At 36.8% G+C, this 27,833-nt stretch overlaps 1 protein-coding gene across 3 annotated transcripts; it reads left to right on the top strand.

Annotated features, from left to right (window-relative positions):
• Positions 1 to 2,293: 2,293 nt before the first annotated feature.
• On the top strand, positions 2,294 to 27,231 carry CDC16 (cell division cycle 16). Of its 3 annotated transcripts, none has more exons than XM_075525231.1 (18): positions 2,294 to 2,459; positions 4,679 to 4,733; positions 5,648 to 5,745; positions 6,307 to 6,345; positions 7,147 to 7,287; positions 9,241 to 9,400; positions 10,013 to 10,107; positions 10,751 to 10,884; positions 12,592 to 12,671; positions 14,255 to 14,304; positions 15,000 to 15,073; positions 17,383 to 17,508; positions 18,256 to 18,408; positions 19,020 to 19,083; positions 20,841 to 20,902; positions 23,049 to 23,184; positions 24,082 to 24,172; positions 25,302 to 27,229. In XM_075525231.1, exons 1-18 carry the CDS (start codon positions 2,412 to 2,414, stop codon positions 25,559 to 25,561), a joined length of 1,866 nt encoding a protein of 621 aa, XP_075381346.1. In that variant the 5' UTR covers positions 2,294 to 2,411; the 3' UTR covers positions 25,562 to 27,229. The 3 variants fall into 3 exon arrangements, with proteins under 3 accessions (XP_075381346.1, XP_075381339.1, XP_075381353.1); XM_075525224.1 differs by having other exon boundaries at positions 25,296 to 27,227; XM_075525238.1 differs by lacking the exon at positions 18,256 to 18,408 and having other exon boundaries at positions 25,296 to 27,231.
• The last annotated feature ends 602 nt before the right edge of the window (positions 27,232 to 27,833 follow it).

The raw sequence follows: 27,833 nt of genomic DNA, 5'->3' as shown, positions 1-27,833 counted from the left end.
ACCATTAGAGTCGTTTTGCTTGTTACTAGTTTTGAATTTGAAAGAGGAACTTATATATTATTTGAAACTACTTAAAATTCAATTTTCCCCATTCACACCTAAAATAATTTTTAAGCCCCAACCACCAGTTCACAAAGATCTTGCTGTTCACAGCATCGTGCATCAGCCCCATCTATTTGCCCACACACTTACATCACTCCCAGTGAAGGAGCAAAACTTTGGAGTCTATCCATAAGTGCGCTCTCTTTGAAGGACCAGCCGTTTCACAAGTGGTGATGTCTGAGCAGCTTCCCATAGCAGAAACAGGACTGGAGCCCACCTGAGCAGAGCCCGCTGGAGCAGCACTGCTGTAGCATCCTAGTGTAGCTCAAGCAGTCATTTTTCAGAGCTCCAGCCCCAGAAATAGCTCACTCAGACAAGCTAACTTTTCAGGAGAACACAAGAAAGCAGCACATAACACACAGACATTACAGAGCAACCTGAGGTCATGTACTCTGCTTTGACAATGTAAGAATTATATAGATGCTAACAAAGTAATAACATACTCTATGTCCATTTCCATGCCTCAGTTTCCTCACCTTCATAGAGCATTCCCTGGGCCCCTCCAAGGTCCTGCAGATCATGAGTTCTCTCTATGCTTCAGACCAGCTCCCTGTGACTCTGGCTGCTCTTAACGGTCACCCATCCCCAACAAGAGCATTTACTTCTCTCCCAACCCCCACACTTCCTGTGCATCTTTTTTTTCTTCCCCAGCCAAGACTTTTATCTTAGAGGTTAGCACCAGCTCCTAATTTTGTTGTTGTTGTTGTTGTTCTGCATTTGATAATGTTTCAAACTCGGTCCCCTACTGAGATACTTAAATCCATCTTGTTCTTCTCTGAGTTACTGCAGTTTGCTGCACTAGTATCTGACACTGAATAGAAGCCACTGAGCTCTGGTGAGTTACCATTACACTTGGTCTAAGGGGGAAACGTGCCACTTGTGAGCAACTGTGGGCTCCACCACACAGCAGTTTCTAAATAGTATCAAAATGTCACTCAGACGTCTTTTATTGTACATAGAAAGATCCACAAACTGACAAATACATATGCTGTTAACCGTACTAATTTCAAAGGAATTTTAAACCAACAAATATAGTGAGTGGAGTGGTAGCACCTATGACAAGCCAAAGGTTTCACAGAGCTGAAGGTACAGAAGCTTGATTGCATCCTCTCTTCTGCCACAGTATGGTCAGGTGGCCATAGAAGCTATTTAGACACCTGAAGGTGTCTTCAGGAAAGCTGAACATGATGATAATGCTCGTTAGATAGAACCGTTGGATCTAAAGAAACCACTAACAAAAGTATTTATCCCTTCATTACACGAGTCGATGGAAAGATGAACGAGGATTTTGCTTTTCTCAAGATCTCAGTGACCGAAACATGAAAAAGTACCAGACTTACACATGCAGTTGAGTAACAAAAGCAAAATAAATCTATGTTTTACTGCAGGTAAAGGAGTATCTGCCATCTGCAGCACACACGCTCAACAACACCAGAGAATCAGTCCCAAAGGGTGACATAGTGTGAGGTGAAAATCCAACCTAATTAATAACAGGTGGAAACCACTAAGTCAAACAGTTTTATATCAAAGTGCAGGTACTGCGAATAGACCAAGAGAAGGCACATGGATCCTATTTTTCTCAAATGAATATTTTTTGCTTGTGACCAGCTGCCATCTTTGTGGCCTTCTCCACGCTGTAACTCTGGCACCGGTTTTCCCTCTCTGTGAAAGCACACACAGATGATTGCTGTTCTTGTACCGGACATACCTGCTCCAAGATGTATCGGCCAGCATCTGAATCACTTCAAATCAGGCTTTTTCATTCATTCATTCACATTATCTGTTTTTCAGCAGTAAAAGCTGACATATGTCAGCAATGTCCGTAGTGGATAATGATTTCCTAATCGGTGTGATACAAAAAATGACTGGACTCGTAGAAAACCTTCTGACACGCCGTCCACCATGGCTGCAAAGCCTTGAGGAAACATTTTCACCTCAAGGCCGCAGTAGCCGAAGAGGGGTCTCTCTAGGGGCCCTCACAGAGACAAACCTTTGAGGCAAAACGGTGGAGAACAGTCTCAGAATAAATTTACTGGGGGATGGACTGTGGAGAAAAGTCTCGGAATAAATTTATTTGGGGGGGCACAAGCCCGCGCGGTGGGGCTCCCTGCTCCCGCGGCCCCCAGCGCTCCCGGAACGATGCGCTCCGGGTGCTGTTTCCGGGAGGGAGGGAAGGAAGGAGAGAGAGACGGAGGGCGGGTTTGAGCGCGGCACCGCCGGGCGGGCGGCGGAGAGGCCAGGGGTCCCAGCGCGGCGGGCTTGGCGCCTGGGCCGCCTCCCTCCGCTTCACCCACAGACCGCGCGGGAGGATGAACCTGGAGCGGCTGAGGAAGCGGGTGCGGCAGTACATCGATCAGGTGAGGCGCGGGGGAAGCGGCCGTTGGTGCGGGGTGGGGTTTGCTGGGGAAGGGGCGGTTGGCCTGCCGGCTTTCCCCCAGGGAGAGCCCCTCTCGGCCTGGCTCCTGGGCGGAGGGAGGCCCCGGGAGTGGGTGCAGCAGGTGCCAGCCCCTGTGGCCGGGGAGGGGGAGTTAATTTTGAAATAATGCCCCGTTTCCTCTGAAAAAGGAGGGAGCGCGGGTGGGAGAGGAGTGCGGTGGGCCGGAAGCGCCGCCTGTGCCGTCTCCGCTGGGAGCTGGGCCGCCTGTGCGGTCTCCACTGGAGCGTGTGGCCTCCTAGTAGCCTGACAGGGGGATTTTCGTGGTTTCTTCCTCGTTTGGAGGAGGAGGGAAGCCTGCTGTGGGAGCGGTAGGGCTGCTGTGTAGCGAAGGCATATTTGTAGGATCCCTCCCTCACGGGTTGTGCAAGTCGGGCCATGCTCACCTCTGATTATAGGTGCCCATCGTACTTACCTGCGACGCTGCAGACTGCTATTAGAAGGGCAGGCTTGTTTTCATTTGTTGATGGATTCAGGAATTGTGTTGCTGCAGGGCAAACAAAAAAAACACACACCACACACAGCAGGAAAAATGCATTAATAAATTAGATTATGTATAGCATGAAACTGCTCTGCTCTATTTCTAGTTCAAAGACTTCATACTGGCATCGCTACTGAGAGAAACTCATCCCTTCAGTTAGCACAAACGTGCGTGTGTGGGGCCAGCAAGTCTGACCGAAAGATTGATTGTGGACCTAAGTTAATTTGATGGATTTTATTGTTTCATTTTGCTGCACTCATTTGAGTTAAACAGGTTCACCAAGCTGCTTTGCCGCGCAGCTATATAGACACTTGTGCAGTTCTGAGGAAGGGGCATCAGGAGGAACATGGGACTGCTTCTTTGTGTAATATAGTCAGCTTATAGTACTGTAGAACTGCTCAACAAAAGTCATATGGCACCCTGTAGGCCTGGATTATGCCATTCTTTTGTGGTGTTGAGAGACTTATTTAAACCTCAGTTCTCGTAGACAGCTATTATACATGTGGGGTTTTGGTTCGGGTTTTTTGTTAGGGGTTTTTTGTGTGTTGTTTTTTTTTTTTTTTTTTTCTGGGAGCGTAGATTGAAACCAAACTATTCTCTCGGCAAATTTGCTGGGCATTCTTAATCCCTATCAAGTAGGGGATGTGGGGATACAGAATAGAGGAGACCACTTAGGTCATGGAGTGTAACGCTTTGTGAGGACTAGAATACCATCAGTGTGCGTTTCAGAAAAGTCTGCCAAACCTCTACTCCAAAAGCATAAAACAGTCTCTAAGATTGTAAACAAAATCCACAACTGTAATGTTGTGGGAAAGAGCAAAAGTGATCAAGGCTCTTCTAGTGTTGCAAGTCCTTGCAATGGCAGGATATCTGTTAAATGTCCAGCAGATCCTGGATAGCATGTTATGCCCAATAGCATGGAGAAGGATAAAAAGGAAAAACAGTAGCCCCTGCTGATCTTTTCAGAGAATAATCCCAGACAATTCTATGAGGTTTTGCCTAATACCCCAAATCTGATGGCACCCTTAGCTGAGTTAGTGGGATATACCTGCAAACTGCTTCCATCGGATCTCTAGGTGCCACCACTCTTCTCCATTTCACCCCCTTCTCCTGAAGTGGAGACTTAATGGTCAAACTGTATATCCAAGGATAAGGGTAAATTCACATGGAGACTATGGTTTGTGTGAGGTTAAAGCTTCTTAACTGGAGGATGAAAATTTCTTCATCAGAGATGGTGCTGCTGAAGTTTCCTGAAGTAATTTATATGTCCTTTTTTTTATACAGTATTCTCTTTCTTCTAAAATGTAGCATTTCTTTTAACTGGAAGGAGGGGATTCTTGCTACTTTTTCAGAGATAGCAAATCAACTAATCACCTATTGCCATACTTATGTAGCGCATACTTTTTGGTTAAAGGTATTTGCATTTTATTGAAAATAAATGAACAACCCCACCTTGAATTACTTTTTGATATCTTTTAGAAGTTACAGTACTGGCCCTTTTAAACTTTTTTTGAACTTATAAAGATCTCAAATGTGAATCACCATTCATTAGAGACTACATGCATGAGAGATTAAATGTGAATGATGTACAATATATTTCAAAATAATCCAGTAAAGCTAACCCCAAATAAATACTAATTATTTCTATCATGCTTTTACAGCAGCAGTATCAAAGTGCCCTGTTCTGGGCAGACAAAGTAGCTTCACTGTCTCATGGTAAGTAGTTGCTTTTTACATTGTTTTTGATTAACTTCTTTCTGGTAGTGTTCTGTTTTTGTTTTGTTGTTTTCTTAAAGCTGTTTGGCTAGATGTTGAAGTTCTGAGTTTGGCGTAAGTGCTTTTCTGTGATCTCTGGAATACCATTTTTCTAAACAGAGCGGGGCCAATCTTCCTTCCCTTGTGAACTTTGTGTTAAAAATAATGTTTGGCCAAACCTTAAGGTTTTCCTACCTTAAGAGACAAAAAAAAAGAATGAGCTACAAGAGACAACAGTGGTTTCCTACAGGATTCACTGCTGCTCTGGGTGACAAGTAGAATGCAGGTTTACAGAGTGAGTTGATGCTGGTAGCAGATGTCTGCCTACAGCCATGGGCCATTTACACTTCCTAAAATGATTATAGGGGCTTGATCCCACAAAAGCCTTGATTGCCAATAAAGTAGGAGAGCGCTAAGCTGTGCTTCTGCAATCATAACTTCAAGCTGCAGAGGTCTAATGCTTTCACTGTTGTTCGTTCCCACTGATCTTTTTTGAGGGAGACAATTCTGGATTGTTTTTTTCTGCCCTATGTCCAAGGGCAGGGTAACCTACAACTGCTATATTTTTTAGATCTGTATCACTGTTGTCTCTTTCTCATGACACACCTCTAGTATGACATTCTTTGTATTCACTGTCCAGTGCATTATCTGATGTCTTTAAAGTTAACCTCTGATTATTTTTTCATTTTAGTCTCACAGATATTATAAGTTGTTTTTGTGTACATATATATATATAAAATAAAACTTTGTAACTCAATAGCATGCTAGAATAGGGGAAAAATACTTTTCTAGTGAAGCAAAAGTGAATATTCTGTATGAAAGTGTTTAAAGATATATTATAAATTAATGGTTTATAATTTGTTCTTTTATTTTAGAGGAACCACAGGATATCTACTGGTTGGCCCAATGTCTTTACCTAACAGCTCAGTATCATAGGGCAGCACATGCCCTTCGATCGCGTAAGCTGGATAAGGTAAGTCACTTTAGTCCAAGACTTACTACTGTTATTCCACTTTTAAAGGTCTGCTGCTAACCACAGTGACTACTGTTATTCCACTTTTAAAGCTCTGCTGCTAACCACAGTGACTTCTTCACCATCAGAGGATAAGGTTTACGGGAAAAGTGATTAAAAAAGCCTGCATGATGTAGTTTGTCTGAACCAAGTATACCCCTGTGTTGAGTTGGCCAGATTGAAACTGTTGTCCCCGGATGGGGTCACAGAAAAGAGAAGGGGTCCAAGGATGTAGCTGCAGCAGGTATGGGAAGGTGGAGTGTCACTTCAGGTATAGACGTTTAAATTGTCCTTCCACTCTGCTAGTGAGTGGTGAAGGCAGGAGTGAAGCAAGTGTCCTTTCAGAGTTTAATAGCAGAGAAAGTATTACAGACTTAAGTCATTTTGGTCAGGAAAGATTTTTGGAGGTGAAAGGGATGAAGCAGCCATACAACTGAAAAAGGAGAGAGTGAAATGGAGTCTAGCAGTGTAAGTAAACATGCTTTCTCTTTATAACTAATATGTATGAAACTTCTCTTTCAGTTATATGAAGCATGTCGCTACCTTGCAGCTAGATGTCATGTGAGTACATGTTTTAACCTCTATTGGAAATAAACCAAACTAAGTAAAAGATGCATCTTGAGAAGATTAGGTACCTGACAGGCAATGCAGATGTCTATGTTCATTGGAATAACAGGTTTAAGTTTTGTGACAGTTGATTTCATTCTTTAACCTTCAGTATGGTCACTGGAGTATCCATTGTGGTACTATTCTGAAGAAATCCAACCAACCTTTTTTTCCAGGAAAGAAAATACTCTAATATTTTGTGGGGAAGGAATGCGAACCATTTGTGTCTCGTGTATTCTACGTTTTTAATTGATTGGTTGTAGTCTGACCAGAGGAGATGTGATTTATGGTTGTATAAATACAGTTAGCAGCTTTATACTTCTGTATAAATGTGATACATAAATAGTAAAATGCAGTGCTTTCACAGGAAAAATGGAATCAATTGATAGGTTAAATATAGAAATTTGAAATAGAATAATGTGCTGCTTATAGAATAAAATCATTGTATTTTACTAAAACCTGTATTAACTATTTTTAGAAGCATATCTGCTTCTGTGATTGCATAATGCTGAATAATGGATTTTTGTGTAGGTGTTAATTTTATTTTTTTTTGCGTATTATGGATGACCAGTAAAATAGTTGGCTGTAATGGTAAAATGACGTATGTCCAATAAGAATATGCATACTTGAAAAACCTGCTGATAAGCACTGGTTGTTACATCTGTGCCTTTGAAATGTGACGCTGTGTTTATTGGTGCTTTATGTACAGATGTTTCAAATCCGAACCTTTTTTTTTACATGCATGTGTTTGGCTAGTATGCTGCAAAAGAACATCAACAGGCCCTGGATATTCTTGATATGGAAGAGCCAATCAACAAAAGACTTTTTGAAAAGTACTTGAAGGATGAAAGTGGATTGAAAGACTCTACCACAGACTGGGAGATGTCACAATCCTCTGTAAGTGACATTTTTTACACAAATATTTTTATAACCGAGGAGAAAAATGTGTGAAGTCAGAAAGTGATTTTACAGCTGTATGAATCTGAAACTCTGTGTTTAAGCTTTCTGTTTTGGATAACATAATTTTAAAAAATGCCATTTCTCTAACACATGTGTTTGTTTCTCTAACATATGACAGAAGTCATGTGTTAGCTTGCCTGTATGAAAATAACTTGGTCTGCAAAAATGAAGAGTGCTTTTCAACAACTTCCCATAAATTATTTGCAGACACTTTGCAGGAAGTTCATGATCTAGCATTGCTTTTTAGAGTCTTTTAGCTCTATGCTGCAATTTCAGTCTCGATAATGTAAACTAACACTTCTTTTAGTTGGGCTGCAGGTTCTGAGATAACAAAGCAAGTTTTCTCCTCCAGATATTTTTAATGAAATATTTCCTTAATCACTCAAGTGTTGTTCTCAGTGGGACATTTTTTGATGACACTTGAAAATCATGTGACGTGAAGGTGAAGTTTTTGAAGCTCAGTGAAAAAATTCTGTATAGGCACACAGTTAAAAGGGGTCGATACCACGTGTAGGCTGAAGAGTCTGTGAAGAGTCTTTACTTTCAGAGTTATGAACTGAAGTTTATTAGCTGAAACTACAGTGAAGGTGATTGACAGATGGTATTTTCCCTGTAAGACTGAAGTAGCAAAATGGATTAAATCATCGATGTGAACTGATTTCAAATGCTGGTATTAATGGGCTTAAGGGAGAAGTGGATTAGACTGAGTTATTGCAGTGCACCTTAATGGGAACATTTAAGCTACCACTGCAAGCAAAGGAAGAAGTTCTCAGCTTTGGCTGTTCATTCTTCCTCCCTGTTTCATGGTACTCTGTCCCAAGTGTTTGGGTGGCTGATTATTGAACTGAACTGGGAAACTATTTTGACTGAAAAATAACCCAGCCAAAAAACTCGACTTCCATCAGTCCTTACCTTCACAAATGCTTATGATAATGTAGTTCACTAATGCGAGGAGGGGTTTGGTTTGCCAATGGAGAGAACTACTGAAGTGGATACTGCTACAAAAAATTTTAAATCAAACTCCTCTCTAGGAATGTAGCTTTTTCAAACCTAATTTGAGTAGCTTGCACAGACACTAGTTCCAGAGTAAGAATGACTGGTGTCTGAGCTGGTAACAACATTACCACTTTAGCAGCCCCCAGGGGTTTATTGGTTGTTAATGCAGTTATACTGTTTCTAGTGTGCGGACTCCTGAGAGAGTTGGTCTGTCTGGTTAGTCTGATTATATAGAAGCATAACGTGTTAACTTTCTCCAAGTAACTTGCTGACACTCGTGTTGCCTTCTGACTGAATTGAACACCCATTTATGGAGTTTTGAAAGAACATGTTAGTTATAAGACATCTTAGCACAACTTTAACTATGGTAATAATAATCTTTCACTACTTTCATTTCTGAAACACCTGTGTTTTGGGTTGAAAAGAAGGATGTATTTTTCTGCTCAAAGTAGTTGAGTCCATTGATTTGGCCTTTTTTATTTCTACTGTGGTCATTCTTGTCTTGCATGAAATATGTGGTTTAATAGTCAGCAGAGAAGTGAATTGCTTTGGAAGTGACGATTTCCCTGTATTGACTATGAAGGGAATTTAGTATAAATTAGCTTACAACTCAGTATCAGAGAGCTGGATGCTGGCAGTAGAAAAGATAAGTAGAGGGAGGATAGAGTTTATTTCAAGTATGTGTTTGTTTGGCAGTAGATAACCTGACAGAGTATTAATTTGTTTTTTTTAAGCTAGTAGAGACAATATTTTATTTAAAGACAGCACTAGAAAAACAGGTTCCATCATACATGAAATGCTTTTTACTTTTCAGGGAGCCCATTTGATTTGTGCTCAAAACCAAATTGCAAACATTGATTCAGTCTTTGACCTCCAGCCCTGCTTTTCCACCAGATCAAGAGCTCTATATGCCTTTTGCGAGGGAAGATCTATGATGCTTTGGATAATAGAACCCTAGCAACATACAGCTACAAAGAGGCCTTGAAGCTTGATGTTTACTGCTTTGAAGCATTTGATCTTTTAACATCGCACCATATGCTGACGGCACAAGAAGGTCTGGATAGCAGTATTTCTCAAATACAAGTAAAATTTTGCTGCTTGCTCAGTATGCCTTTTTCCTGGATAAAAATTAGAGCAATACTACAAATAACAGACTTTAAAATTTTAATCTGCTCAAATTTACATTTGAACTTTACTTTTCAGTCTTGCAGTGCTAAGAACTAAAAGAAACAAAGTAACCCAGGTGCCCTGTTTGTTAGCTCCGAAAGCTCCCATGCTCTTTGCCCAGCCTAAACAATGTTTTTCCTGTGTTCTTCACAGGCTTTGAATCCATGAAACCCTACTGGTGTTTGCTTACTTAGAGTAGGCATGGGTTAATATAGCATTCTGAGTGATAAAATTTTACATGTAGAGTAAATAAAAATAGTGGTGTGTTATGTCATCTTTATTAAATTTTACTTAAAAGTGTAGAAGGAAAAACTAACAATTCAATCAATAATTTCCATAATTAGTAGTATTATCTGTTTTAATGTATCTGTATTGTTATCATCCTTGTAGTTTTGAGACGAGCATCATAAAATTCTTTGCATCTCTGAATTCTTAAAATGTTGGATCTTGCTATTTCTTCTGTAATATGACCACTTCAATTTTTTTTTAATTCACATAGAAAAAGAACTTCTTGAATCTCTACCTCTTAGTAGACAATGTACAGAAGAAGAACAAGAATTGCTGCACTTTTTATTTGAGAATAAATTGAAAAAGGTAAACCCCAAAACTGAGCAAAAAGCTGGAGAATTGATTGAAAGGCTTGACTTCAGGTGTAAATTTTCTTGGATTCCATTTATTCTGAACATTGGAATAAATAAGGGCTTTGTAGTTTTGGTTATTTTAAAATTTATGACAAAGTAGATATCACTTTATGGGGGTAGTATAATAGTTTTGTGTAAACTTATTTTCTGGTAAGGTGACAACTTGAAATTCTGATTACTTTTTTAGCTTTATTTCTTGAGAAACTGCTAGGTGGGGAAAAAGGAAGTTAATAACGTAGGCAAAATGTCAGTTACCTGAAAATACTAGGATAGAACAACATTATTCCAGACTATTTTTTCCAAAGATAACGTGAGAGCTCTGAAAGCCAACTTTATATTGCTCAGTATTCATTTCTACAGCCTACACTTAAGACATTGATGCTGGCAAGCATCTTTCGTGTTTTAAATGAGCTTTTAAGTACATTATAAAGAACCGTTTTACCAAATACATGTTTTATGGACGTTCAGTTTAAAACTAAGAATTTTAAGAAGCTTAATGCTGCTTAAATATTCTTTTAGAACTAAAAATATTAATACTTATACCCTCTGATTTTAGATTGGTTGTGGTTTCACATGTTGTTTCTTTTGTCTTTCAGTATAATAAACCCAGTGAAACACTGATTCCTGAATCAGTAGATGGTCTTCAGGAAAACCTGGATGTGGTAGTATCCTTAGCTGAAAGACATTATTATAACTGTGATTTCAAAATGTGTTACAAGCTTACTTCAGTGTAAGTATACATAGCAACTTTGAGGTTTTTTTCTCATGCAGTGTAGTATAATAATTATGCCTGGACTTAAAGCAAATTTCATTGTTCAAGGGATTGACATACATAACAATTTGATACAAAGTTTCAGGTATTTAAAACGTGTAGTTTTTGTCTGGCAAGACACATTATTTTTATGGTATGTAGCAGAAGTATCCAAAGCAAAACCAGTTAATCAGCACTGTGCTGCACTTCTCTTCATCCATCCTCTTCCTTACTCTGGTACCTTCAGTTTTGTGTGTTCTCTACCTACTTCTTGCTTGGCCTTCAGAACGAACAGGTTTGGATCAGTTAGTTAGTTAGGATGTATCATTTCTCTGGCTGATTAAAAGTTATGTTAATTTTGATGTGCAAAGTATTGTGTCTCAGTTGTTACATAGCCCAGGAATACACTGCTGCTCGGTTGTCAGATGGGTCAGAACAACAACACGGATTGCTTCTCAACTACTGTAAATCCGAATGTGTGGTTGCGGAGCTATTTTTTCTGCTGGCCTGACAACTACCTTTTTAAGAAAACTGTATTTTTGTGTATGTACTGCATAGTCTCGGAATATTAGTAGTATAAAATAGAAGGGTTTTTGTTTCCTTTTCTTATAGTACAGCTTTTTCTTAGCTGAAGCAAGCCATCACTATGTAGAATATCCCATAGAGCCCAGTACAGGCAAGATTTTTGGGAAGGCTGTAGAGAATGCTGAAAGAGTGAATTTAAACATCTGGGTAAAATCATGATCCTGTTGAAATAAATTACTCCGATTATGTCAATAAAATTATACTATCGCCTCTTTGTTTCTGAAACTTAATTGCCACACCTTGTCTACCAGAAAGTGGCAGAAGTAAGTGTCTCCTAAGGAGGAGACTATCACAGATGCTAGAGTTTGGAAATGAGAGTCTGAGAAGTCCATATAACTTCAAAGTTTTAGACTCCCTTCAAGAGAGCATTTAATATACTTGTTTATATGTTCTTTTATACTTTTCATTTGAAATATTTTTGAACTATTTAAAAATGTCAACTAAACTTTTAACTATTTCAAGGTGTACTTCTCAGAGAATGGAGTCATAATGTTGTACTTCTGATTTAAGACATTCTGTGAATAGATTTAAATACATCTTCTTTTTCTCTGCTTAGTTTACCAAATGCCAATGCTTACAAAGAGGACACATGCCTACAAGCCATGTCCTGCATGCAGTCTGTTGTCTGTGAGACTATCTTCTGTTTCTAAATGCCACAGGAAATAAAAATTTTAAACTGAGCTAAATATGTTTCCTAAGGCATACCTCTTAGTGTTAAGCTCAGAAAGTTGAGGACTATTGCTTGAAAGTTGCTGTCAAATGTAGGGAAAAGATGAACAGAAATGTTGTTGCTTGCTGTTTGCCGGTTAAATTTGAAGTGACCTGCAAACAAATGTACATTCTATTCTGTTTTTCTAATTGTATATTCAGCTTGCCAGAATTTTCTGTTATCTTCTTCTGTGAAACTAAATTAATAGTTATTTTTTCTGGTCTTAAGATAGCCTTTATTATGCTGTTAATAGTTATTTTTTAGTAACAAATAGTTTTCCAGTGCCTGAAGAAGTAATTAACTGGAACATTACACACTATAAAAGCAGCTTGCTTATTACATATTAACATTTTTGAAATGTGCATTCCAGGTTTCTTTTTTTTTTTTTTTAGAGTGATGGAAAAAGATCCTTTCCATGCAAATTGTTTACCTGTGCATATAGGGACACTTGTGGAGCTTAATAAAGCAAATGGTAAGAAACACATTTAATATGAGTCATAAGAAGATCATAGAGCTTCAATTTTAAAAAAGAATTAAGGATGCCAAGAAATCCCCTTATATGCTGTTTAAAAAATTACATATATTCTTCCTCCTACCTGCAGGTTCAAGAAAACAGTGTTAACTGGAAAAGAAGGGAGCTCCAGAGCTGACAGCGGGGCTGGGGCAGGGGGAAGTAGTTATGCAAAGAGTCTTTATTCATTCATGATCATGAGTGTCACTATCTTTTAACCACTGGGCTATGTAGCCAGAAAGTTAGTGACCTACACTGTTTCATTTCTCTTGTTTGATTTCTGTTTTGAGGTGATCTTTGTAGAGTATCTAGGTGTACTCTTTCTGCTCCACAACAAAATAAAATATATTAATTTAAACTAGAAAGAACTCTTCAGCAGTGTGTATGCTTAGGTGGGCATGCTTTTTCCACATTAGAAAAAATTCTGGACTCTCCTTGCCTTTGCTGTTGTGAAGGCCTCTTTTTAGTTCAAACAAGTTAATAATCATGCAGCACCTTTGTTGGAATTACAAGAATAGCTTACTTGCAGTTGGGATGGCTTTTTCTCATTTAAGACTGCATATAAACATCCAAATCAAGTGAGGAGCTTGAATGTCTTTAAAACCAATTGGAAAATAGAATCAGGAGCTCATATGATTTGCAGTCTCTCAAAGGATGGTGCATTGTATGTACACAAACAGGACATTAGGTGTACTAGTACTTCTCAATGTTTAGTAAATAATTTTTTCAGTTACTTGACAGTTAACTACATCTGAAAATGTGGCAAATACTCTGATTTTTCTTCTAAGTCTCCTTAAGAAGCATTTTGTAAATAAGTTGGTATTTTGTAAGCCAGTTTTCATATTTGATTTTTCTGAAGCCAAGAATTGATGCAAAATACTCCAGGACAAACTCATCAATTTAAGAGCACTGTACTCTGAAGAAATAGAAATTTTATGTACTGTAATGCTATTCGTTTTGAAATTGCATAGGCAATAGAATTGTTATCCTGTATCTGATTACTTCTGCTGTTATTACAAAATCTGTAGTAAGTTATTCTAATAACTAGAATTATTATCTTTATTAGAAAAGTAATCACTTAGAGTTATTCCAAATAATATAGTAATTTATTTGCTTTTGTCCTATTTTCAACATATTAATGAACAGGACTCTACTTTGAAATTGATCTAGCCAGTATGTTATACCTTTTAGATGTAGGAAGTTCAATAGTGTTTTACCTTGACAAGATATATTCAAGTGTAATACTACAGGCATTTATTTTAATGTATGCTAATGACCTAAATTGTTGCAGAATTCTTAAGGGATGGGATGTATAGCTGCTTATTTATGTGCTATGAAGACTTATGGCTTGGTGGTTTAGGTTTTGATTGGTGTTTTTTTTAGTTAATTGCAAAACTGAATTTATTTTGAGGCAGTTTGAAGCATTACCACTAAACAGAAAACATTTATGTTTAGATATTTTGTATAGAAAGCCAAAGGGCTTGAAACATCTTAATGTTTCAGCATGTTTTAATTTTCTTCTCTTGTTTCTTCCCACTATTTAGAGCTTTTCTATCTTTCTCACAAACTGGTGGACTTGTACCCAAATAATCCTGTAAGTTGTTCTAAGCCTTCATTACCAGGTAGTTTTTTCTAGGTGAAAATACATAAAAGTTGTAATGTAATAGACAGTTTGAGCAACAGGATTCGAAATCTGTTTCTGGATGGAGCTAGTAAACGTGGTTCACTGCTTTTATTTTCTAAGCATCGTAATTTTCTTTACCAAGGTTCTTTTTTTAAAACAAAGTACCTGTAAAATATATTCAATGTGAGGTATTCACTTTGAACAATAATTTAAAACAAATGCTACAGTAATAAACGTATATGCCTCTCTGGGCAACCTTTTCCAATGTTTTATCACCTTCATAGTGCAAATTGCTTTCCTTTTACTCAGTCTGAATTTCCCATGTTGCAACTTGTACCCATTGCCTCCCATCCTATCACTGCACCTCTGAGAAGAGCCTGGCTCTGTCTTCTGTATTCCCTACCATTAGGTAATTGAAGACAGCAGTAAGCTTTCCACTTAGCGCTCTCTTCATCAGGCTGAACTAACCCAGTTAGAGACGTACATGCCAGCAGTTCTAGCTTGTCTGTAATATCAAATAATTTGAAAAGCTGACTGATTTCAGTGAAAATGTTCCTAACTTCTCTAACTAAATCTGTTCCTCTGTTTTACATCACCTATGGTGAAGTTTCACGAAAATCAGTGTGATATATCTAACAATATTCTTTTTTGATTTTAATGTGCAGGTGTCATGGTTTGCAGTAGGATGCTACTATCTCATGGTTGGCCACAAAAATGAACATGCCAGAAGATATCTCAGGTAAAATTTTTTTTTCCCAGTTTTCCTTAGTGAATCTGTTGCTCACTTGCTAACTAAATACTTAATATTCAAGATTGTTTGTAAGCTCATAAAGTAAGCAGAAGCCTCGGTAAACTGGTTACTACCAAAATATTCCTCTTGTTGACACCCTTTTTTTGGTACAGCAACTTAGACCTCAACCTTCTAGATACTTTAAAAAAGACATACAGACTTTTGTGGAATCTCTTTTGGCAGTCACCCTCCCGTTATGGGCAGGTGTAGTCCCTGCGTTCGCTCTTGCTGCCAAGCTAACTACAGCTAGGTAATCAAGCCTCAGTTCTTAGCTTAAGGACACTCAGACATTCTCCCAGGTTCAGGTTTCATATCTTAAAGGGAAGAGTTAGATAGACAATTCTGACATTTGGCTGTGTCTAGTTCTTTCTTTGCACAAGCAACTTTGGACTTTGGACTTTTTAGGTTGGTCAGTCAGTCCAGTGCTCTTTCCTGTTGGTCTTCTGTATGTCTATTGATTATCAGAACTGGGGAGCAGGACCTTGCTGTGAAGTAGAGCGTTTGTTTTGGTGCTGCACGCTTAAAATGAGAAGGCTTAAATCAATCTGTAAGGCTTTAATTTTTCTTCTTGAGACTTTATAGACAATATTTGTAAAGATGGGTTAGTAATTTAGACTGTTCAAATGCCTGCTTATTATGAGTAAACTATTTAAATTCCTGACACGAACCAGTTTGAAATTCTTCAAGAAACTGTCCTGAGTGACATAGGTGGTTTTGGTGGTGAAATAAAGAACATCTTTATTGAATCTGCAAGCATCCCTAGCCAGGAAGGGTCTATAGATGTGTTGGGGGCAGGGGGGAATCGGAATTCAAGGTGGTTCTGGTAAAGAGGAAAAAAGGTCTGGTAAAAGTGAAATAGTAACAAGATGCCCCAATTTGTTGAGAAGAATGACAGTGTACAACTACAAGGCTAGGGACAACTGTGGGCTAGGCAGCAGTTTTTAGAAAAGGATCTGGAGATACCATGGATAAAAACACAAGCTCCCATATCATTGTTTTGGAGTCGCAGGACATCATGCTGGAGCATGCTGAACAGGGTAGAAGGCACAGCTGGGCATGTAAGGGAAGTATCATTCTGGCTGCTCCAGAAGGAGCTATCTACATGCTTCAGATCTTGCAAAAGGGCTTACCTCATCTCAGCACCAATGAGGAAAACAACGTTTGTGATAGAACATAATCCATCTTTTATAACAACAACAAAGCTGTATTGTCATGTGTCGCTGCTGACAAATTAACATGTGTGGAGAACTCAAGATGGATGTGAGATATTTGAATTGAATTCAAGAGAAGGCACTAAACAAGCATTCTGGAGAAGGTGGCCAATGAGGAAAGTTTTTGAAGGGATTGAAGCTGTCTAGGATGTAGGGTGGGAAGATGCAGATGTTCGAATATGTGAAGTTTTGTCCCAGGAGACAGTGAACAAACTGTTCTCTAGCATCTGTGATGAGAAATAATGAGTTTAACCGTGACAAAATTTAGATTAAATGTTAGAAAAAAATTAAGTGTTTAAGGATAGTTAAGCAATAGAATAGATTACTTGTGGAACATGTAGGATCTCCACGTCAGAAGCTTTTAAGAAAAGATTGGGCACATCTGTCATGAGCTGTTTAGTTATCAATGCCCTTGCCTTCAGACTGAGAAGAAAACCTACAGAGCTTTCTAATGTTCCTGTCAAGTCCATCTTTCTGTAAAGACTCCAGATTGCAGTCTTCAGCTCAGGACTTGAGTGACATTTTGTATACTTCTCTGATGCACGGCAGCTGTCTGATGTGACAAATACGCTTGTCTTCATTAAGGCTAGTACACTTATATGGCAAAATTTCAACAGACAGTTCAACCTCAGTGTTCATTTGGTATTTTCATATCCTGCTTGTGAAACTTACGTTTGCTAGAATATATTTATTTTGAAATGTATAGCTAGAATTTTGTAATACTTAATGAGCCACTAGTAATGTTGTGTGTATTTTGCCTAATTCACCTATTATATCATTGTTTATGTTCAGTAATATCAAATAATTCCTGCTGTCCATGAACAGCAACAGAAATAATACAATAAATTCTTGAAAAGGTGTGATACTTTTAAGTGCTAAATAGTTTGTTGAACTTTTAAAATTAACTTTGTTTACCACCGGTCATTACAGAAGATTATCATGGTAGTTACCTAACCACGTGGCATAGCATTGCTATGTAAGTACTCATCTGAAGCAGATGAAATTTAATTTCAGATGTGTTTGCTTGTGACATGCTCTTGTTTTCAGCAAAGCTACTACACTTGAGAGAACCTACGGACCTGCGTGGATAGCATATGGACATTCATTTGCAGTTGAGAGTGAGCATGACCAAGCAATGGCCGCGTACTTCACAGCTGCGCAGCTCATGAAAGGGTATGTCAAAAATATCATATTCAGAAAAATTAAAATTAATCCATAAATAGTGTAGAATATTGACCTATATTCCTTTAAACATTTGCAACAATTACCTGGTAGAGAACAAAGGAGAAAAAAACCCAAATAATTTAATCATCTGCACTTAGCTGCATTATTTGTGATTACTGTTGTGATTTTGTAAGTTCTAAAGTCAAGATTTATATTTAGGTAATCTATGTTCTACCTGAAAGTTCTCTGAAATTTGTGAATCATGTTTGTCATACCAGCTCATAAACTGCTGTATAGTAATATCTTGAACAGCTGTTTCATGCTGTGGAGAAGGTTGTAAAATGAGTAGTGGACTAATCATGTCATATTGCATATAAAACTATTGTATTTGATTGTAGTTATTGGTAAATGTAATCCCTTTAATTATTACTCCTTCCATATTCCATTTGTAAATGAGATGTATGAAGGAAACTAGGAAAAAAAACCCCTCAGAACTAACTTAAGCACTGAAAAAAATGCATGTGATTCCAGAGCAGGTTACAATTATGTATTGAAGTTCAAATTCTTGTCAATAACTAAGAAAAATGTAAAGTCTTTTAAACTGCCCCTTAGGAGTACATTTAAATCAGCTTTTACTTGGATGTACACAAACATACGCAAACACAGTTGGCATTTTATAGTTTGTGATGCCGTTCCTGATAAGTGCATGTTTGTGCTTTTGTGGGTTTTGGGTTGTTCTTTTTTTTTTTTTTTTAGGTGTCATCTGCCAATGCTCTATATTGGACTGGAATATGGTTTGACCAACAACTCAAAGTTAGCTGAGAGGTTTTTCAGCCAAGCTTTAAGCATTGCACCTGAAGATCCTTTTGTTATGCATGAAGTTGGAGTGGTTGCATTTCAAAACGGAGAGTAAGCTTGCAAAATAGGAGTAAATACAGTCTTAAACATGGATTATCCTGAAGTGTAATGTGCCAATATACCTACTAATTACTTACATTGAACTATAGTTTCCTTTGGTTATAGTTTAGATGGTGTTTACCCTAAACTCTTGCTTTCTACATTATTCTTCATTGTTTAAGATTGAACAAGGAAACCACTTAATGTTTGAGGAACATGCAGAGATCAATTATTATCTTGTGTGTGCCTGTCATTGGGTAGTCACGTGCCTTGAAAAGGCATCTGTCTGCACACACAAGTGCACACATGCTATAAAATTTTGTACCGCAAAACATTTTGTCAGCTCAGGAGGTTCCAAATATATTCTGAAAAAACCTAACAGATATAAGAACTGTTTAGTTGAATATTCTTGGTTTGCTTCTGATTTTTTAACTTTGTCTTGTTAGCTCTTAGAAGCACATGCAAAATATAGGCAAACATAAATTACTGCTTTTTACATCTAATTTCACTCATATGATGAAATAATGTCAAAGAACTGTTCCTTGTAATACCATTTTCTCATACTGCTAATGAAAAGTCTTCGCTAATTCACTTTTCTTTCCCTCCACCCCCTCAATTCTTAGCTGGAAAACTGCAGAAAAGTGGTTTCTTGATGCGCTGGAAAAAATCAAAGCTATTGGAAATGAGGTATTTTTCCTAATAACATGCACAACCATAAATTTGTAAAACTCCAGGAAATTCTGTAATATCTTGTGACAAAATACGCTGTGCTTATTTTAAGATAGAAGCAATACAATATAAATTTGACTTCAAAACTTGGGCCATCTACTTGTAATTGAGTATGTTGGGTTTTTAGATGAGAACCACCACACATTATCTTCAGTGCTACAGGAAAAGGCAAAAAGTATGTTTCTATATTAAATTAAAAGAAAATAAGCATTGACTGGAGAGTGGAATCCAGGTCTCATTCTCAGTCGTGAGTCTTAGTAGACCAGTGGTTCTTGACCGGAGGGTGGACCTGGGTATATGTGTGAAGATGGTTTCTCCCACCTTAAGTGTTAGCCATGTCTTGAATGACTTCCACTTTTGTTAGGACATAATCCTATAGGTATGGATTTGTTTTCTTTCTACTAAATAGAACCACTGTACGGGAATGGGCCCAGGGATGCTTAACTAGCTTCCTGAAAGTAATCAAAATAATCACTGGCAAAAAGTTTGTCAGGAAATGTGCTTGTAGTTCAGGCACTTTTGTGAATCAAAAATCAGCCATTACAACCCTGATTCCTCAAACACTGGAACACACAAATGAGTTTGTACCTATTGGTAGTACCATTTATTTTATTTGTGTGTTGTCATCTTGTCTAAAGAAATACATTGTACTAGAGTAACTTAAGATGCCTTAATGAAAGCCATAGCACCTTGTGACAGGCTTCTTGTGAATTTCAAGATAGGTTTTCTCAATTTTTAGCTTGAATTTAGTTAATGAGGACACCACCTCATGGTAGTATAACTGTTAACAAAGCATCTCCTATCAAGATAATGAAACTGCTTCTAGAGCACAATAAACCTTCTATAAAGTGGAAAGCACTGAAAAAACTATAATCTTCATGTGGACAAGGCACACATTTACGAAAGCAAACTGCACAGATACTAATTTATATGCTCACCGATATATAAATAGGGTTGTTCTGTTTTAGTTAAAGCTGTATTGTTGTTCATGCGAATGCTACAAACTTTGTAGATCAGGCTTAAATTTATGCATATGCCTAAATTCTTTTCTGTAGCATTTTTCTTGTTTATTGAGAAGTACTAAGTATCAACATATCTATAAACACACAACTGGAAAAATTTAGAATTAGAGTGGGAAACACCTAAAATAACTAGAGATACAGAGATACTCTTACATTGTTATAAATTGCAAATTCATAATGCAATTAAGTCCAAATGATTAATAATTTCAGCAAAAAGTTTTAAGGATTTTGTTGGCTCAGATTGTCTTCTGTGTGCCTCGTAAATGAGGTAATTTATTTAAAGCAGATGAAGTTAGACTATGGAGAAGACAGTAAAAAGACCTTCAGTATTTATGATTATTTTACAAACACCTAATTTAGGGGTCTTCAGTGCTCCTAGGCTGAGAGGCTTGATGTGATTTTTAGTTAAGTAGAAGACAAAATTTGGTTTGCATCCAAGTTTTATTATCACTGACCCTTTAAAGAAATTTAATTGGGTTTGGGGAATGGAAAAATAGAAAAATGAGTTATTAAATAAATGTTTTGAGCTTAAATATGTGTTTTGAAAAGAATGGAAAATGCTTGTGATATTTTTCTTGGTCATGAATTAATTGCCTTGTTCATTTGTATGTTTTTTGTTTTTTTTTTTAAGTAGACAAAATTCAGTTACAATCGGGAAGCTGCAGTTATTTAAATTGTTGCATTATTTTGCAGGTAACAGTTGATAAGTGGGAGCCTTTATTGAACAACTTGGGACATGTCTGCAGAAAACTCAAGTAAGCAGAGAGTACTGAATCTACATTTATCTGGAATACTACACAAATGTGTTTTCTTTAGGCCTACTTCTCATTTATATCAAGCCTATGTACCACACGAGAGCAGTTTAGAAGCACTTTATAAGATGCCCTAAATCAGCTTGTGAACATAAATACATTAATCACTCCTTATATCCAGTTTACTACACACCAGTTAAAGTCCTTAATGTGAAAGCCTTTCCTTAACTATTGGTTCTTATTAGATAGAAATTCGGTTGTAGGCTTTTAGATCCTTGTATGGGTGTGAATTCTAACTGGCTGCTGTCCCAGTCCTGACATACTTGAATATGTCCACTGATTTAATTAACATAAAGGTGGTTTTGTGCTGATTAATTGCTTGGATCAGTGCTTGTGTGTTTGGTTGGTTTTGTTTTTTTTTTTTTTTAATTGAAGTTAAATATTCAGTGACATTAACACAGTAATAAAGTATTACTTTATGGGTTTTTGAGAACAGAACTATTTCATATTTCATTTCATATTTCCGTTCTAGGAAGAGAAAAAGAAAGTGCAAAGTACATATGCAAGCTTTAGCAGTTTTAACACAGAGAAATGTTTTCTCATTAATTACCTTAATCTGATTTTAACCAGTGTTTTCTTTTGTTTAATCAGTACCATATTTTTTTTTAGTGTCATGGTTTTAATTGTCCAATTGGTGTATACTGTAATTTTTGTTTCAAAGCTGCTAATGAGAATGTGATTATGGTAGATATAAGTTGTACTTCTGCTTCGGCTTTGGTAGTAATTGCTTTGTGCTTGAATTGCCAATTAGTCTTCATTTTCATTACAAAATACGGATGTATAATAGTTAACCCTTCTGCCAAGATCAAACAAAAGGCATTGCTTCTGGAATCTATTCATGAATATAATTGCGGGTTTTTTTCAAATACTTGTTTCAGTTATAATTCCTTTTGTCTCTTTTTAATTTCTATGATAAGTTAGTGACTGCTTACATCACGCTTACGACAACTTGCATTGTATTATTTGTTCAGGTTCAGAAAGCCAACGTAATGTATTTCTACATCCTTGTAAACCATCTTTCAAGAAAATCAAGTTGAGAATTTAGGCAGCTGTACATATGCTTTGACAACTTAAAAAATTCTGTAATAACTAATTTACTAGTGTTCGTAATACATGATACTGCTATTACAAAAAAACCTTACTGGATATATGTCTACTCACTAGCATTATGTGGTTGAAATTTGAAAGCAGCATATTAAAATACAGTGGTAGTTAATTGGACAGGTAAATGCTAGGAATGAAAATAAAATTCAAATCATGTGAAAGTTTTGTGCAGCAAGCAAACAGTTCCATAATTTTTCTGCCTTAATTGTTACTTAATGCCTTCTAACAACTTCATGTGTTGCTGTTTGCATCACTTCATTGTAACTACAGACATTAAAATGTCTTCTGAATAGACAATTGCTACTTTATTTTTAACAACTTGGTACTAGGACGTCAAATGTGACAATTTAATTTCTCAGAGTAATGCCACGATGTACATTTAATCCTTGTTTTATAAAATAACAAATGCAATAAGCAGTTTAATTAACAGATAATTTTCAAAGGAAGGGTGGCTGGTATTTGAAAGAAATTATGGATATATGTAAACCTTTTCTGACAGAGAAGGTAGCAAAATGGAAGTGATAAAAGTACCAGTGTATGTAGTGCTTAAGGGTTGTGAAATTTCTGCCCAGAGAGCTTTTCTTGCTTTCAACAATGAGTGATTTAGTCTCGTATTGCTCCTTTGCTCCCCTGGGGAGGAAAATGAAAGATACAGAAAGAAAGCTAATGTTACAATGAGCAGCATTAAACATCTAAAGCAATTTACCATATCAAATTGCTAAGATCATCTCCAAATGGGGCCTAGCTGTAGGCAGCTGTTGTGCTACATAAGGGGAACAATGATTCCTCAATTATGTTGAGGAAGAAAATTGTCAATATCCATGAGTCTTTTGTGCATTCTGTTACGTTCAGAGTACGAAGCAATAATTTTTAAGTTCTTGCAGGATTGCATGCTACTGAGCTAAGGAAAATACCGATGTAATGCTATAAAAACACCTTTCACCCTGAAGCTTACTAATAGATCTTCTGTATGTAACCCTAACAGGAAATATGAAGAAGCACTGGAATACCATCGCCAAGCTCTAGTACTGATTCCTCAAAATGCTTCTACTTACTCTGCCATTGGCTACATACACAGTCTAATGGGCAATTTTGAAAGCGCAATCGACTATTTTCATACGGTATGTAACTGGCTTAAATTAAAGTGCTGGTCACAGATTCTGTTATTTACTGTTTCATTCTGTTTTGGTTTTGGAACAGAGAACCAGCATGTTATCCAGCCTCCAAATTAGTGTTTATTTTATAATCTTAAAATTTTTTTAAAAGTCTTCCTAAGTTTGCTATGGATTCAGTAAAAAATGGCCACTTTGAGAAACTTAGTGGTTGAATCCTTCTTGGTTATAAATTAATTTAATTTCATAATTGTCATATACATTTTATGTACATAAACTTCTCCTACAGCTGAAATGATTTAAAATACTCCCTGACCTATGCCTTGAAGTGGAAATTTTACAGTAACGTACGCTATTTTCTGTTGTCTCAGATTTATCTTTATTACATTATACTTGTGTATTATTATTGCAGGACAGTTTTGGTGGTCTCACATTTTCATAGAGTAACAGTGAATTTTCCTCAGTTGAATTTTCAGCATTCAAGTTGATTGGCTTGAATTTAGCTGCAGTTCTATTTACGTAGAAGCTTGTATTACATACGTTTACTTGTAATTACTTTAAGCATGTCTCAGTCTATTTCGCTAGAGATTGTAGCTTAGCTATACAAAATTAACTTCCTCACAGGTTTTATAATCATTACTTTAGTATGTTATACTTCATGATTTGTGAATGATTCTCTCTCTGTATACATATTGTTTTCTGGTTTTGTTTTTGTGCTTTGCTTGCTTACTACTTCAGCCAGTTCATATGACAATATTATTTTGGTTGTGCAATGTTTTGCTTTTACAGTGAACACTATGCTCATAGCATTGTTGAGCAACAAAACAACAAGCTCAGAACCATCATGGACTTAAGATGTAAATGGTTTTATTTGCTACTGAATACTTTTTACTGTTTTTTTAATAGGCCCTTGGTCTTAGGAGGGATGACACATTTTCAGTCACGATGCTTGGACATTGCATAGAAATGTATATTGGTGATTCTGAAGCCTACATTGGTAAGACTTTCACTTTTGTGACTCTTAAAGTCGAGTCCTTTGAGAGGAGTCTTTATTCTTACATCAAGAAAGACTGTCTACCATTACCTAGTTAACTTACAAAGTAGAGTATGTTTTTGTTTGGTGTTTTTTGTTGTGTTTTTGTTTTTTAAATGGGTCAGAACATACCAGCAATTGGAGATGACCACTATTTTTTCTAAGCGTCATGACAGTAAACTCTTACCAGTATAAAGAAAGGAAACACTTTGCCATTGGTGGTGGTGATGGTTTCTTTTATACAAAATATTGATTTGGGGCAGCTTAGAAACCAAAGGGAACAGAGAAAAAATAAAATAGAAATATGGAGTCAGAAAATCAGAGGACTTGATTTCAGCTAATGCTGCTGTAGAGAGATATGGGCAAGGCATTTTCACCATGTCAAAACTCCACTCTGTGGAGACAGGATAAATTCTTCTGCTTCCAAAAATAGAGTTTTACATATGGTAAAAAAAAAAAAAAGCTTCATAACAGTAATACATTACATCGCCACAGTTTGAAATATTCTATGAAAGCTTTCTGCCCCCAAAAAAAACTTTATAGCGACATATTTCTGCTTCATTGAACTTACTGATTTATCTGTAATGAACATAGTTGATGTCCTGTCAAGCATGTTAATGAGGCTGAAGCCAGTAAAAGCCATCTGTGTGCTCTGTTGCTTTTCCTGCACATTTTTCGCACAATTGAAGCAGATGTTTCTTCTCAATATTGTCTTGCTCCATATGTAGTTACTTAACACATCTGGAAGAACCATGCAGCTGTGTGATATGCATTAATGCAAACCATGCTGTGTGTAACTTAAACAACAAAAAAAGCCTCTTAGAGAACTGGGAAGGGAATTGGCAATTACTTCTAATAACAGACTTTTGAATCTGAGTTGTACTTGTTATATTGTGCTTTTTTTTTTTAAAAGGGGGCTGCTGTATTTTTTCAGAACAACTCTATTCAGCTTCAGTCATTAAGCAGCAAGAGCTCCCTGTCGGTCTGAAAGCAGAGAATCATAGTTGTTTCTGGATGATAGTTTCTTTGAGATACATTTTTGGGAGTGTTCACTTGGAATAAACTAATGGTTTGACTGTTTTCCTAGGAACAGAGATCAAAGACAAATTAAGATGTTATGACTTTGATGTACACACAATGAAGACATTAAAGAACATAATTTCACCTCCCTGGGATTTCAGAGAATTCGACATAGAAAGACAAACTCTGGATGAAAGTGGCATAGTAACGTTAGAGACATCACATCAAAGGAAAAGTACAGATACCAGTCGCCCCTTGGAAGAAACATTTGAGATTGAAATGAATGAAAGTGATATGATGTTAGAAACATCAATGTCAGACCATAGTACGTGACCATAAATGCTGGTAGACAGCTCCTTTTGTCTAAGTGTAATATGTTTGTTTTAGCATTTTTGTTATGGTGTTATACTTTCAAGAATTTGCTATTTTTATATGAATTCAAACTACTACTCTGTACTTAACACCAGAGAAATAATGCTTGCCTTAAGGATGATTAAAAAGTATACATGATGGACTATTTCTACAAAATTAATCATACATGATGAAGTAAATAAATTCACTTTTTTTTTTAAACTGTTTACTGATCTATGTGTCTGCCATCAGTAAGACTGTGAAGGTTTAAAAATAGTACTTAACGTGGAACCATTAACAATGTTGTTAAATTGAATAGCCAGTCTAATATAGTATTATTGTGGCTTCTGTGTTTTCATCCTGTCTGTGAGGAATGCTTTCTTAGTAAATAGACCAAAAAAAAAATCCATGAAGTTTTATATTTACTACTCTATAAATATGTATTCCTTTAAGGAGCAATTTCAGTGTTTTTCCATCATTTGACTCTAATTTGGTATATATTAAATTGATGACAAAGCATGTTACTTTGTTATACTTTCTCCTAGTTATTAATTTCAGTTCTTCATCATTACTCTGTATTGTATTACTGAAAGATCGTTTAAGAACTGTTTTTGGTAAGCTGACTAGCCAACGAACTTGAATCGCATAAACATTAAGATAAATCAGTCTTACCTGCAGTTAGCATTACAATAAAGTCATAAGCCACAGTGTACTACTGTAGGGACGGCAGTTGTGCTCTTTACATGTAGTTGTTTTGTCAGTGCAAAAGATTAACTAGGTGGTACACATACACAGTTTTTACAAGTCTCTGAAGTGTGCTATTTTTAAATGTCATTGGTTCACTGAAAAATGAAGTAAAGCATATGCCTCTGAAACAGCAGCAGTGATTTGTCCATCCACTAAACAGGACAGGTCTGTTTGCCTTCTTAGCATGAATGTTGAACTTATTTTGTGTAAATTTTTCCCTCCTCTTCTTGCCTTTTCCACATATGTCACTGTGGGGGCTTAAAATTAAAAACTTAATGCTACAAGCTGTCATAATATTTTCTTCTGTGACTTCCAGCAAAATTTGGCATTGAATGTTTAGAATAGATTTCCTGAAGTTTAGCAGTCTGGACTTTAGTGTGAAGTACTTCAGAACTCAAGAATTAGCAATTTTTCTGTAGAGAAAGGTTTTTTTTCATTAAATACAAAAATGATTTTTGTTTTAGCAAACTAAAATCATTGGTCTAAAATGTAATTTCTACACTCTATCTCAGTACATTTGTGTTAACGTTTAAACATGTATTTTCAATTATGCTTTTAGCATAAAACGTATATGTTTGGTTATTGTGATATAATTTTCATCCACTTTATTGGGGCAAAGTATAAAAAAACCTGACATATTACTGCAATTCATGAAATATTTCCTATACCTTTTTTTGGCACTTTATGTAATTAAGAGGAGGCAAGGGGTAAATCCAAGTACCTGTCTTGAAACCTTGCTGTCGTTTTTGCTTTCCCACAGTCCATCTTTCTTGATTAATGGTCCTTTTAACTTTAAGACAGACAATGTTTACTTTTAATTTTGCCAATGAATGGGTATCAAAGGATGGGCTGATACTGTAAATGTTTGAGTGATTTTTTTTTTTTAATTTTTGTATAGAGTTTTGCATAAATTGGAAAATATAAACTACTACTTCTCATCCCACGACAGCTATCTCATGGCTCATTGAGTTCTCAGCGGCCAGGTTCAGAATCCTAAGGAACATGCACTTAGTAGAGACCACTACTTGGAAGAAATTGATAGGTGGGAAGGCCTTCATTTATCTGAGGATTCTCGTTAGCCAATCTGAGATATGTGCTAGTGCATCAAAATACTAATTTTCCCTTTTCCTCTGAAATTCCAATGATTTGCTTGCTGTGCTGCTGCTCAGACAGATTTTTTTGCTGTGACTGATTATGTCTTCATTCTTTGTCTCTTTTCCTGATAGTGCTCTCATGAATCCCCATCTGGATCAGGGAGACTTCATTGCCTCAATGCGGGCCACATACATAGTTTGAATCCAGGGTATTGGCTGTTTTCCCCATGTCTGTTCATTACTGAACATGAATGACACACCTGCACTTTAAAGTTCAAGGGTATCGAGTGAGGAAAAGCTAGGGGAAGAGTCTGTGTTTTAATAGCAATTGCACACACTCTCACTGTTGAAACCTGATTGGGTCCAGGAGATCCCTTTGCTTTATGAACACCAGCAGAGTATTGTAGAGAAGT

Source organism: Mycteria americana, chromosome 1 (genome assembly GCF_035582795.1).
Source record: "Mycteria americana isolate JAX WOST 10 ecotype Jacksonville Zoo and Gardens chromosome 1, USCA_MyAme_1.0, whole genome shotgun sequence".
Lineage (NCBI taxonomy): Eukaryota > Metazoa > Chordata > Aves > Ciconiiformes > Ciconiidae > Mycteria > Mycteria americana.
This window is presented reverse-complemented; position numbering and strand designations above follow the sequence as displayed.

Coding starts and splice junctions, on each gene's coding strand:
- CDC16 (XM_075525224.1), top strand. CDS start 2,412: ATGAACCTGGAGCGGCTGAGGAAGCGGGTGCGGCAGTACATCGATCAG. Junction 10,108..10,750: donor TTGAGAATAAATTGAAAAAG/GTAAACCCCAAA, acceptor TTTGTCTTTCAG/TATAATAAACCCAGTGAAAC. Junction 12,672..14,254: donor GGAGCTTAATAAAGCAAATG/GTAAGAAACACA, acceptor CCCACTATTTAG/AGCTTTTCTATCTTTCTCAC.